Source organism: Coregonus lavaretus, assembly GCF_964263955.1.
Source record: "Coregonus lavaretus genome assembly, chromosome: 19".
Taxonomy (NCBI): Eukaryota; Metazoa; Chordata; class Actinopteri; order Salmoniformes; family Salmonidae; genus Coregonus; species Coregonus lavaretus.
The window spans coordinates 28,841,283-28,855,047 of NC_140006.1; the positions used below are offsets into that span (position 1 = coordinate 28,841,283).

General features: G+C 44.5%; 1 protein-coding gene across 4 annotated transcripts in view; it reads left to right on the forward strand.

Moving 5' to 3' along the window:
- LOC311146838 (ras GTPase-activating protein nGAP-like) overlaps window positions 1-13,765 on the forward strand; it is a gene marked incomplete at its 3' end in the record, with an annotated part of 100,464 nt that overhangs the window by 34,005 nt on the left and 52,694 nt on the right. For all 4 annotated transcript variants that reach the window (XM_084183435.1, XM_084183437.1, XM_084183436.1 and 1 more), the window contains exon 2: window positions 12,613-12,737. In XM_084183435.1, coding sequence (XP_084039561.1) covers window positions 12,613-12,737 — 125 coding nt within the window. The remainder of the gene's footprint in view (window positions 1-12,612; window positions 12,738-13,765) is intronic.

Consider the following 13,765-nt stretch of genomic DNA (forward strand, 5'->3'; position numbering starts at 1 on the left):
TGTATCCAGGATAAAAAGTTAATTGCTTTACATTTACATTTACATTTACGTCATTTAGCAGACGCTCTTATCCAGAGCGACTTACAAATTGGTGCATTCACCCTATAGCCAGTGGGATAACCACTTTACCAAATTTTATTTTATTTTATTTTTTTATTTTATTTTTGGGGGGGGGGGGGGGGGGGGGTAGAAGGATTACTTTATCCTATCCCAGCTATTCCTTAAAGAGGTGGGGTTTCAAATGTCTCCGGAAGGTGGTGAGTGACTCCGCTGTCCTGGCGTCGTGAGGGAGCTTGTTCCACCATTGGGGTGCCAGAGCAGCGAACAGTTTTGACTGGGCTGAGCGGGAACTATGCTTCCGCAGAGGAAGGGGAGCCAGCAGGCCAGAGGTGGATGAACGCAATGCCCTCGTTTGGGTGTAGGGACTGATCAGAGCCTGAAGGTACGGAGGTGCCGTTCCCCTCACTGCTCCATAGGCAAGCACCATGGTCTTGTAACGGATGCGAGCTTAAACTGGAAGCCAGTGGAGTGTGCGGAGGAGGGGGGTGACTTGAGAGAACTTGGGAAGGTTGAACACCAGACGGGCTGCGGCATTCTGGATGAGTTGTAGGGGTTTAATGGCACAGGCAGGGAGCCCAGCCAACAGCGAGTTGCAGTAATCCAGACGGGAGATGACAAGTGCCTGGATTAGGACCTGTGCCGCTTCCTGTGTAAGGCAGGGTCGTACTCTCCGAATGTTGTAGAGCATGAACCTGCAGGATCGGGTCACCGCCTTGATGTTAGCGGAGAACGACAGGGTGTTGTCCAGGGTCACGCCAAGGCTCTTCGCACTCTGGGAGGAGGACACAACGGAGTTGTCAACCGTGATGGCGAGATCATGGAACGGGCAGTCCTTCCCCGGGAGGAAGAGCAGCTCCGTCTTGCCAGGGTTCAGCTTGAGGTGGTGATCCGTCATCCATACTGATATGTCTGCCAGACATGCAGAGATGCGATTCGCCACCTGGTTATCAGAAGGGGGAAAGGAGAAGATTAGTTGTGTATCGTCAGCGTAGCAATGATAGGAGAGGCCATGTGAGGATATGACAGAGCCAAGTGACTTGGTGTATAGGGAGAAAAGGAGAGGGCCTAGAACTGAGCCCTGGGGGACACCAGTGGTGAGAGCACGTGGTGCGGAGACAGCTTCTCGCCATGCCACTTGGTAGGAGCGACCGGTCAGGTAGGACGCAATCCAGGAGTGAGCCGCGCCGGAGATGCCCAGCTCGGAGAGGGTGGAGAGGAGGATCTGATGGTTCACAGTATCAAAGGCAGCAGACAGGTCTAGAAGGACAAGAGCAGAGGAGAGAGAGTTAGCTTTAGCAGTGCGGAGAGCCTCCGTGACACAGAGAAGAGCAGTCTCAGTTGAATGACCAGTCCTGAAACCTGACTGGTTTGGATCAAGAAGGTCATTCTGAGAGAGATAGCAAGAGAGTTGGCTAAAGACGGCACGCTCAATAGTTTTGGAAAGAAAAGAAAGAAGGGATACTGGTCTGTAGTTGTTGACATCAGTGGGATCGAGTGTTGGTTTTTTGAGAAGGGGTGCAACTCTCGCTCTCTTGAAGACGGAAGGGACATAGCCAGCGGTCAAGGATGAGTTGATCAGCGAGGTGAGGTAGGGGAGAAGGTCACCGGAGATGGTCTGGAGAAGAGAGGAGGGGATGGGGTCAAGCGGGCAGGTTGTTGGGCGGCCTGCAGTCACTAGTCGCAAGATTTTATCTGGAGAGAGAGGGGAGAAAGAAGTCAAAGCATAGGGTAGGGCAGTGTGAGCAGGACCTGCAGTGTCATTTGACTTAACAAACGAGGATCGAATGTCGTCAACCTTCTTTTCAAAATGGTTGACGAAGTCATCCACAGAGAGGGAGGAGGGGGGGGGGGGGTGGAGGAGGATTCAGCAGTGAGGAGAATGTGGCAAAGAGCTTCCTAGGGTTAGAGGCAGATGCTTGGAATTTAGAGTGGTAGAAAGTGGCCTTAGCAGCAGAAACAGATGAAGAAAATGTAGAGAGGAGGGAGTGAAAAGATGCCAGGTCGGCAGGGAGTTTAGTTTTCTTCCATTTCCGCTCAGCTGCCCGGAGCTCTGTTCTGTGAGCTCGCAATGAGCTTTGCGACATTTTCTGCAGTCACCATTGGCCTCATGATGAAATCCCTCAGCGGTTTCCTTCCTCTCTGGCAACTGAGTTAAGAAGAATGCCTGTATATTTGTAGTGACTTGGTGTATTGATACACCATCCAAAGTGTAATTAATAACTTCACCATGCTCAAAGGGATATTCAATTTTTACCAGTCTACCAATAGGAGCCCTTCTTTGCGAGGCATTGAAAAAACCTCCCTGGTTTTTGTGGTTGAATCTGGGTTTCAAATTCACTACTCGACTGAGGAACCTTACAATTATCTGTATGTGTGGGGTACAGAGATGAGGTAGTCATTCAATAATCATGTTAAACACTATTATTGCACACAGAGGGACCTCTACGGGATCGGTGTCCCGTATACGGGACGGTTGAGCTAACGTGCGCTAATGTGAAAGGCATGACTGTTGTAAGTAACCGCAAACTTTCCAGGACATAGACATGTCTTATATGGGCAGAAAGCTTAAATTCTTGTTAATCTAACTGCACTGTACAATTTACAGTAGCTATTACAGTGAACACATACCATGCTATTGTTTGAGGAGAGTGCACAGCAACAAAAAACGTATCACGACAACTGGTTTGATACATTCACCTCTGAAGGTAAATAATGTACTTACATTCAGTAATCTTGCTCTGATTTGTCATCCTAAGGGTCCCAGAGATAAAATGTAGCATAGTTTTGTTTGATAAAATCTATTATTATATTAAAATGTAGGAACTGGGTTCTACAGTTTGAACCCCTGCTGTCTCTGGCTCCACACCCACCCTGCCCGGCCATCTAGAAAGTTAGTATATAAGCTAATGATCCATCATGTATGACATTCCTGGGAGTGTGTAAACTTACATTTTGTATTACCATTTCATTTTTGTATGTTCTCTATTGTTATGTACTTGAAAATGTATCAATTGACCAATTCGGCACATTTGGGCAGACTTGATACAAAAAAAGCTATATTTTTGTCTCATCAGACCACATGACCTTCTCCCATTCCTCCTCTGGATCATCCAGATGGTCATTGGCAAACATCAGACGGGCCTGGACATGCGCTGGCTTGAGCAGGGGGACCTTGCGTGCGCTGCAGGATTTTAATCCATGACTGCGTAGTGTGTTACTAATAGTTTTCTTTGAGACTGTGGTCCCAGCTCTCTTCAGGTCATTGACCAGGTCCTGCCGTGTAGTTCTGGGCTGATCCCTCACCTTCCTCATGATCATTGATGCCCCACGAGGTGAGATCTTGCATGGAGCCCCAGACCGAGGGTGATTGACCGTCATCTTGAACTTCTTCCATTTTCTAATAATTGCGCCAACAGTTGTTGCCTTCTCACCAAGCTGCTTGCCTATTGTCCTGTAGCCCATCCCAGCCTTGTGCAGGTCTACAATTTTATCCCTGATGTCCTTACACAGCTCTCTGGTCTTGGCCATTGTGGAGAGGTTGGAGTCTGTTTGATTGAGTGTGTGGACAGGTGTCTTTTATACAGGTAACGAGTTCAAACAGCTGCAGTTAATACAGGTAATGAGTGGAGAACAGGAGGGCTTCTTAAAGAAAAACTAACAGGTCTGTGAGAGCTGGAATTCTTACTGGTTGGTAGGTGATCAAATACTTATGTCATGCAATAAAATGCAAATTAATTACTTAAAAATCATACAATTTAATTTTCTGGATTTTTGTTTTAGATTCCGTCTCTCACAGTTGAAGTGTACCTATGATAAAAATTACAGACCTCTACATGCTTTGTAAGTAGGAAAACCTGCAAAATCGGCAGTGTATCAAATACTTGTTCTCCCCACTGTAACTCAGTGCAGCCGGCTGCTACTGCAACAATAAAAGATTTTAACAGGCTGTTACTGCAATTTCAGGTAAAAACTTAATAAAACAAGTCTCAAATATAAGGAAACTGTCTATACATTTCAGCTGTTTCAAAAACATTGCTCTGCTATTACTATTTATACTGGAGGAGTGTTGAGATCAAAGAGACAGTTCTGTCTACACTGTCCTGCTCGGAGTGGGACAATTGTCGGGTGAATGTTGTGCGTGACCTCCGGAGGTAGCACTCCAGATGTGATAATTTCGCAAGTTTACACAACAAGTTTTGTCTTTCGAGAATCGAAACCTCTCAAATGTCCCTTTGCTATCATCAATGTCAAAATGGTCAAAGAGCTTTTATCCACATAGCCCTGCACTAACATTTATAATACAAAATACCGAAAACACACAGACTGAATACAAATTATTAATTGTGAGTGTGACTGTGTTTTTGGACTGCTAGAAATGCTTGTCCCTTAAGTAGGACTAATTTAGAACAGTTTTCCTTTTTACCCATTTCTTCACATTTTATAAACTTCAGAACTTTCGAATTCCTCAATAGAGTTTTGAATTTTACCAGAAATATAAGGGGGGATATGTTTTTGTATGTTTAAATTTTGTAAAAATTATTATTATTATTATTTTGCTTTGTTCAAATCAGAGCAACCTCCCGAGTGGCGCAGCGGTCTAAGACACTGCATCGCAATGTGGCGGCGTCACTACAGCCTGGGGTTGTAGTGACCAGGAGTCCCATAGGGTGGCGCACAATTGGCCCAACGTCGTCCGGGTTAGGGGAGGGTTTGGCCGGGCGGGCTTTAATTGGCTCATCGCGCTCTAGCGACTCCTTGTGGCAGGCCGGGCGCCTGCAGGCTGACTTCGGTCGTCAGTTGAGTGGTGTTTCCTCCGACACATTGGTGCAGCTGGCTTCCGAGTTAAGCGAGCGGGTGTTAAGAAGCGCGGCTTGGCGGGTCATGTTTCGGAGGACGCATGACTCGACCTTCGCCACTCCCGAGCCCGTTGGGGAGTTGCAGCGATGAGACAAGATCGTAATCATGAAATTGGGGGAAAAAATAGGAATTCAATCTGGACATTACCCAGGCATGTCTGTGGGCTGGGCTTGTGAAACAATTTCACTCACTCCTGTAGCGATGTGCTTTAATTTGTGCATTTAATAGAATGGAATTATACTTATTTTTAGGACATTGTATGGTGTACATGCCCATCTCGATTGTGAATGTCAGCATTTAAGCCAGCCGATTCCTGTCATGTTTCCTTACTCATGCATGCCTGATAGAAATGGAGTGCCACTGCTTTGCCAAGATGAGTTGTTTATGTTCAGATGGTCATACATTCACATATACAGCTGTGGAAAAAATTAAGAGACCACTGCACATTTTTCTTAAATCAGCATCTCTACATGTATGACAGCCATTCCATTCCAGTGTCTGTTGAATTCCAACACAGGCACACCTCAGTCTAATGAATTAGGTACTGATTAGGTGATCACATGAACCAAATCTTATTTAATGAGGAAAAGTATAAAAACCACTGCTGTGGTCATCACTATCCTCTTGCAATAGGACCAGCTGGATGGAAAAAACTGTGCTAATAGTACCTCAAAAGTAATATTAATCAAAAAATAACTATTGACAATGCCAAAGGAGTTGAAAAGGAAAGTTTTGAGTGAGGAAAAGAAGGGTTCAATTCTGGCTTTACTGGTAGAGGGATACAGTGAGCGTCAGGTTGCTTCCATCCTTAAAATGTCAAAGACGGCGGTTCATAAGAACAAGGTCAAGCAGCAAATATTGGGGACAACAAAGCTACAGACCGGCAGAAGGCGAAAACGACTTTCTACTGACTGGGATGACCGCCAACTCATTCGAATGTCACTCAACAACCGTAGGATGACATCAAGTGACCTACAAAAAGAATGGCAAACGGCAGCTGGGGTGAAGTGCACGGCGAGGACATTTCGAAACAGGCTCCTAGGGGCAGGGCTGAAGTCGTGCAAAGCTAGAAAAAAGCCCTTCATCAGTGAGAAGCAAAGAAGAGCCAGGCTGAGGTTTGCAAAAGACCATAAGGATTGGACCGTAGAGGACTGGAGTAAGGTCATCTTCTCTGATGAGTCCAATTTTCAGCTTTGCCCAACACCTGGTCGTCTAATGGTTAGACGGAGACCTGGAGAGGCCTACAAGCCATAGTGTCTCGCACCCACTGTGAAATTTGGTGGAGGATCGGTGATGATCTGGGGGTGCTTCAGCAAGGCTGGAATCGGGCAGATTTGTCTTTGTGAAGGACGCATGAATCAAGCCACGTACAAGGTTGTCCTGGAAGAAAACTTGCTTCCTTTTGGTTTTTCCAGCAGGACAATGCGCCATGCCACACAGCCAGGTCAATCAAGGTGTGGATGGAGGACCACCAGATCAAGACCCTGTAATGGCCAGCCCAATCTCCAGACCTGAACCCCATTGAAAACTTCTGGAATGTGATCAAGAGGAAGCTGGATGGTCACAAGCCATCAAACAAAGCCGAGCTGCTTGAATTTCTGCGCCAGGAGTGGCGTAGTCACCCAACATCAATGTGAAAGACTGGTGGAGAGCATGCCATGACGCATGAAAGCTGTGATTGAAAATCAGGGCTATTCCACCAAATATTGATTTCTGAACTCTTCCTAAGTTAAAACATTAGTATTGTGTTGTTTAAAAATGAACATGAACTTATTTTCTTTGGATTATTCGAGGTGTGATAACACTGCATCTTTTTTGTTATTTTGACCAGTTGTCATTTTCTGCAAATAAATGCTCTAAATGACAATATTTTTTATTTGGAATTTGGGAGAAATTTTGTTTTTATTTTTACTCAAACACATACCTATAAATAGTAAAACCAGAGAAACTGATAATTTTGCAGTGGTCTCTTACTTTTTTCCAGAGCTGTATATCCTCTGTATCGTTTAAAATTATTTCAAAATGGTACTATTGCAAAGTAATAGATGATAAGCACTGGGTTCTACTTATCTATGAGTGACTGTGACGGAGTGGTGGATTTGTGGCTAGAACAAAGGCCACAAAGCTCAGTCTTGAATTACTTGTCTCCTCTAAAAGGAAATTATTTGCATGAAGCTAGTAGATATGCTCGCCTAGTATTAACCAGGCTGCTGTCTGTTGTAACCTATGCCATAGAGATAAAGCATGATTGATATTTATGGCCCATGCTGCCTTATCCAATTTATTTTTGGGAAAAGCAGCAGTGTAAAGGGTGTGTCCCAAATGCCAACCTATTCCCTATATAGTCCACTACTTTTGACCAAGGCCCATAGGGAATAGGGTGCCATTTAAGAGCCCTTGTCTGTCTAGTGTCTTCCTACCCCCTTCAGGGAGCAGCGGCTCTGAGGGAGATGAACACCTTACTGTGATTACGGATAGCCCTCCATACTGTAACAAACCCCCTGAGTCACCTCCTCTCTGTGGTCCCACATGGTTTACAGCTGGAATGCCACACAATTCGATAAAGACAGATCTCCAATCACGCTCCAAATCAGTTAATTGCAGTAATTTCCTCCTTTTGACAGTCAGGCTCAACCCATAAATCCCCAGCTGCCATTTAAGGTTGCTAATTTGCGATGCTGTTGAATAGTTAGCTGTTGTCCTCTGGGACACAAAGGCCTCCGTTTCAGCCTAGGTAGTTAAGGAGGAGAACAATACAACTATTGTTATTAGGGTTGGGCAATATCCAGATGTTCATTCCGTTTCTGTACCACATTCGGTATTACCGAATGTGCACACAAGGGGCGCACAAAACAATTTAGGTAACAGGGATCTTGATCCAGGAGGGGATTGAATGTCTCTGCTGTAACCAAGAAGCTTGATCTTGACATCTAGCCACTTAGCTAGCAAGTATGAAAAAAAAATAATGAAAAAAACAACAACAATGTATGCACTCACTAACTGTAAGTCGCTGGATAAGAGCGTCTGCTAAATGACTAAAATGTAAATGTAAATTAGCTAACCAAATGCATAGCTGGAGCCCTGAGCTGGATATAATTTATGACAAATCTTAGATTTCTTATAGTTATAAGCAGTGGCGTAGCACTCACCCCCGCAAAATTATTATATATATTTTTTAAACGTTATTGAAAATCATACCGTCGGTATTTCGAAATACCCCAGTATACGGTATAAACGGTATATCGCCAAAGCCTAATTGTTATATCCCAATTCTGATGTTGGGAGGTTTTTTTCAGTAGTGACAGACGGCGTGTACAGTTCAGTAGGTCAGTTTCAGTATCACCCCCCCCCCCCCGCCCCTTTCCTTTCCCTCCCCACCTGTTGGCCAGGGTTTCTGGATGAAGGATGTCAGGCCATTGTCATTGGAGGAGCTGCTTGTATTTACAGGTTACCATGGTGACCTGGCTATTGCTTACAAACAGGTATAGGTTGTTCTATGTGTCTGTGTAGGGCTTGAGCTAAAGACTTGTTGCCGCACACAAAACATCCTCTGTTGTCCTATGCAGCGGAGGCTCTGGGTGTGGACACAACTGGCAAACACTGGGGGAATTAAGTGAGGGAAATTGATGACGCTATTACCCAAAGTTGCAGTCTAAAATGTAGTTTTATGTCCCACGTTATAATTGTTATGTTATTCAGAGTGGTGATTCACCCTTGAGATAAAGGACATTGTTTTGTTGACGTCTTTGAACAAGTGTTACATGTGTGTCTGCGTCTGCGTGTGTGTGTGTGTTTAAGAGGAGGACCTAGTCTATATTGGCAGTGATTAGCAACCAAAGCATGCCCCTGAAACCCCATCCAGGACAGGTGGCAGAACCTCACCCTGGCTCCCAGACATTCCAGACAGGCCTCTGGTGGGTTGGATTTCTCCCTGGCCATGTGGAACGGGCCTGGTCAGGGCCTGCTGCTGTACATCTCTGCCTGGCTGAGGCCTGACCAGAGTATTCATAGATGCCACAAGTGCCAGTTGCCTTAGTTCCAGTCACACATTCTCGTTCTCTTTCTGTCTTTCACACCTGTATAGTAGACACACAGGGGCCCTACGTTTCTCTCACTGTAGCTGCTATTTGTGTGCTTTGCTTTGACCCCCACCGGGTCACAAACTGGCAAAGTTCTTTAGCTTCCAGCTGGCAAGACTTCGCTGCTAATTGTTTTTAGACCCATATGCCACACAAACAAGCATACGGCCGTATGGGGGCTCAACTCCAGGACACCCACACAGTGACAGCCTCATTACTCAATAACCAAAAGCATCCCCTCCCTGTGAGCTGTGGAGCTGTTCTGATTCATTATCCCCATGTCTTTTCTCCTGACTCTCACAGCCCAAGCAGCAATCACAGCTTTGTGTGATAGCGGAGTGCTGCATCGTGCCAAACGTGATTCACACAGACTGAGGCATGCTCACCATGGCTCATAGTATTTGGCACTGAATGACTCAACCCCCCCCCCCCCCCCCCCCCCACACACACACACACACACACACACACACACACACACACACACACACACAATCAGGGGCTTTGACCTTTAATGCTTTTCAATGATCTAACAACTGTAGCTGTCAAAGTGTCTGAGACAGATATAGGACCTTAAGCCCTCTGACTGTTTGTTTCCAGGGGGAATGTTAAGTGAGGTGGACATAGTGTTTCCTGTCCTGTCATTGAATAAACTGCTTTGTTGCACCCTACAAAACTGCGCACAGTGCAAGGTCCCAATCACCTCATAAAACCCCAAATGCGTTAAACCCTTCTGGCCGGTTTCCCGCACACAGATTAGGCTAGTCCTGGACTAAAAAGCATGCTGTGGAGATTCTTCATTGAAAGTGCTTTTTAGTCCAGGACTAGGTTTAGCGCCTAATCTGTATTTGTCTGGGAAACCGTCCCTTTTCATTTAATTGAAATCTGTCTTTGCTAGCCTACAGTTTGACTGGTGTTGTTCACATTGACGTTGCTTAATTCATGTATATTTATTGGGTATTCTACAGCTATATGAGTGCAAATGAAAGCTTATCAAATTAGACCTGTTTGAGTCTCTGAAGGACCTGCCCTGCCTCTAGTCAAAGACCTCAGTCCTGACAACGGGATGATGACGGTTAGATAGCCAATGATCTTAAACCAACCAGGCAAACAATCTTCTGCAGCCGAGCATGAAGGAGTTATGTAATGGGAATAGCCAGGGGCGTACCCTCCCTGAGACCAGATTAACTTGTAAAAGCAGCCTTCTGACTAGCCTAAATGGTCATATTTAACATTTACATTTACATCATTTAGCAGACGCTCTTATCCAGAGCGACTTACAGTTAGTGAGTGCATACATCATTTTTTATACTGGCCCCCCGTGGGAAACGAACCCACAACCCTGGCGTTGCAAACGCCATGCTCTACCAACTGAGCTACATTCCTGCCGGCCATTCCCTCCCCTACCCTGGATGACGCTGGGCCAATTGTGCGCCGCCCCATGGGTCTCCCGGTCGCGGCCGGCTACGACAGAGCCTGGATTCGAACCAGGATCTCTAGTGGCACAGCTAGCACTGCGATGCAGTGCCTTAGACCACTGCGCCACTCAGGAGACCTATGACATCTTTTAAAGTTTTTTTCTGCACAGATTTGAAGTCATCTGTTCAGTTGGAGGCATACACATGGTTCCTGTTCCTCTTCAATAGACACTGTTGGTAATTACTTAGTGATAAGTGTATGGGTTTCTGTGGATGTGGTAGTTGGATATTCTCAGAAACACAGACAGAAACTACAATTCGATTTTTACACCTGCTTAGGAGAGGCTATTTTGTGGCCTTGAATTCCCCTGAGAAATGTGTCAATTTCACACGGTAGCTAGCTTAATTTCAACAGTAGCAGGTGTGAGAAGATTCCGTTCTCTTGGGTGTTTAGGCAGTGAAGCTTTGTGGTATATTATTTCATATGCATCCAGAAATATACCTGTTAACTCTGCACCTACATCTCTGTATAGTCTACCATTCCACAGTACAGCGCTATCATGGGATGGGGAAAACGTCATGGATGCAGTTCTATTCTTCTCAGCATTGAAGATTAATGACAGACGTTCCAGTGATGACACACTCAACCTTAGTTGATTATCTTGTTTAAAAAGAACTTTAAGTCCCTGTATTTCAGTGTCAGAAATTAGGAGTAATAAATTGCACCGGATTATTTTGTTCCCGTCGTCTGTAATCTTTGTATGGGAAGTTGGAGTGATTTAGAAGGAGCTGAGCTGTTCAGTCACTCCACCCCAGTCAATTAGCCAACTGGCACAGGGTGTCTTATTTGAGCTCACCTACCCATATGTTGTACATAAACAATGAATACATTGATTGTGAAACAGCATAGGGTGCCATTTGGGACGCAGACATTGACTGACTCGCTTGCGGCATAGTAAATAAACCTCTGGGAATACTGCCTCCTTTGGACTCAACCTTGTTAGTCCACGGAGATTGATTAAACCTGAAGGGTCCCCAATAGACCTATAGCACTTTCCACTAATGCTCAGTGACATGTGGGCATGACCTATGTGATCTGCTTTCTTCCTAACTACTCTGTACCAATGCACCACCCAGACAGCTAGCCTGTAGCATCAGGTAGATGCACCCAGCGGGTTGATGAATCTTGAATACAACACATAAATTTTTTATCCCAACCCCCCACCCCCTTTGGCTTGCAATTACCTCTTCAACCTGCTATGTCCGTTACATCCTAAAATATTGGCTGCGTCCCAAATGCCACCCTATTCCCTATATAGAGCACTATGGGCCCCGGTCAAAAGTAGTGCACTATATAGGGAATAGTGTACCATTTGGGACGGAACCATCTCACCAGTAGGGAAAAGGTCACATCCTGCACCAGACATCCTGGAGGAGCAGTGAGGCAGTTTAATGGACACAAGGCAGTGCGTACTTTGTAATGTCACATACTTTTATATAATTATTTTGCTAGATTAGGTAGGCTATCAAGCTTGGTTTCAAGTATGATGGTTATTTATTGGGCAAGGAAATTAAATGCCACATACGTCACTGGTGGTTATTGTTTAAAAAACTAAACAATGTTTTTTAATGTGATTAGTTACAGTAGGCTGTGTTTTATGACAAGGTAAGGGATTCACCTTCCACAGTTTTGCATGTCAGTAGATAATATTTTCTCCCTCTTTTATTCTAATTCAATATTTACAATCTATATCTGATGTAATTGAAGGTATTTTCAATAACATGCAGTAGAGTGAAATCCATTGTTTGGTGCTTAGCAGAGGACAACTCTGCCCTCTACAGACGAGCTGTGTTGACTTCACCTTATTTTATCTGGGCTCAACAGAGTTGATGTTAATTCAATTTCCTACCTAAAGCTGATTCCTCTCTGTCAGTGGGATCAACAATACAGCTGTGTCTCGTGATGATCTATTTTTGGTTAGCTGACTTTAATCAAAGTCATAATGAGGCATTAGCAAAAAGCAGTTCACTTCACTATGGCTTCCTATCATTGCATACAAAAGGTGGTGTATAAAGTTTCAAGAGTTAAGAGAAATTTTCATTATAACCCGTTCCTTGTTTAACACATTTTCCTCATTTACCGTGGGATCTTCTGTCCTGCTTCGTCCCTCTGAGGTGTCTCTCTTGTCCCCTCTGTGCAGATGTGAAGGGACCACCCACACACCGCTTTTCCTGCGGCCAGTCGCCATACTCCGAGACCAGTATGTGGGAGAGGAAGTACTGCATCCTGACTGATAGCCAGCTCATCCTGCTCAACAAGGAAGAGGTGAGGAAGTTCCTCCTACCACTACCCCTACGCACGCACACACTTTCAGGGACAAAGCAAGGTGTGGATTGTAGGGTGCTCCACCTTGCATCTCTAAAAATCAATCCCGGCTTCTGAGTGTGCAGAATTTTTTTAAATTAAAGATCAGACTTAAATATCCTATATTTACCAGGCTGATAATGATCCTAAGCTACTGGGAAACTATTACTGTTTCAGTATACACTACCGGTCAAAAGTTTTAGAACACCTACTCATTCAAGTTTGTTTAGTTTTTTTACTATTTTCTACATTGTAGAATAATAGTGAAGACATCAAAACTATGAAATAACACATATGTAATCATGTAGTAACCAAAAAAGTGTTAAACAAATCAAAATATATTTAATATTTGAGATTCTTCAAATAGCCACCCTTTGCTTTGATGACAGCTTTGCACATTCTTAATAGTAATAGTAATATGCCATTTAGCAGACGCTTTTATCCAAAGCGACTTACAGTCATGCGTGCATAATTTTTTTTTTTTGTGTATGGGTGGTCCCGGGGATCGAACCCACTACCTTGGCGTTACAAGCGCCGCGCTCTACCAGCTGAGCTACAGAGGACCAGCATTCTCTCAACCAGCTTCATGAGGTAGTCACCTGAAATGCATTTCAATTAACAGGTGTGCCTTCTTAAAAGTTCATTTGTGGAATTTATTTCCTTCTTAATGCGTTTGAGCCAATCAGTTGTGTTGTGACAAGGTATACAGAAGATAGCCCTATTTCTCCATTATGGTAAGAACAGCTCAAATAAGCAAAGAGAAACGACAGTCCATCATTACTTTAAGACATGAAGCTCAGTCAATACGGAACATTTAACGTTTCTTTAAGTGCAGTCGCAAAAACCATCAACCGCTATGATGAAACTGGCTCTCATGAGGACTGCCACAGGAATGGAGGACCCAGAGTTACCTCTGATGCAGAGGATAAGTTCATTAGTTACCAGCCTCAGGTATTGCAGCCCAAATTAATGCTTCACAGAGTTCAAGT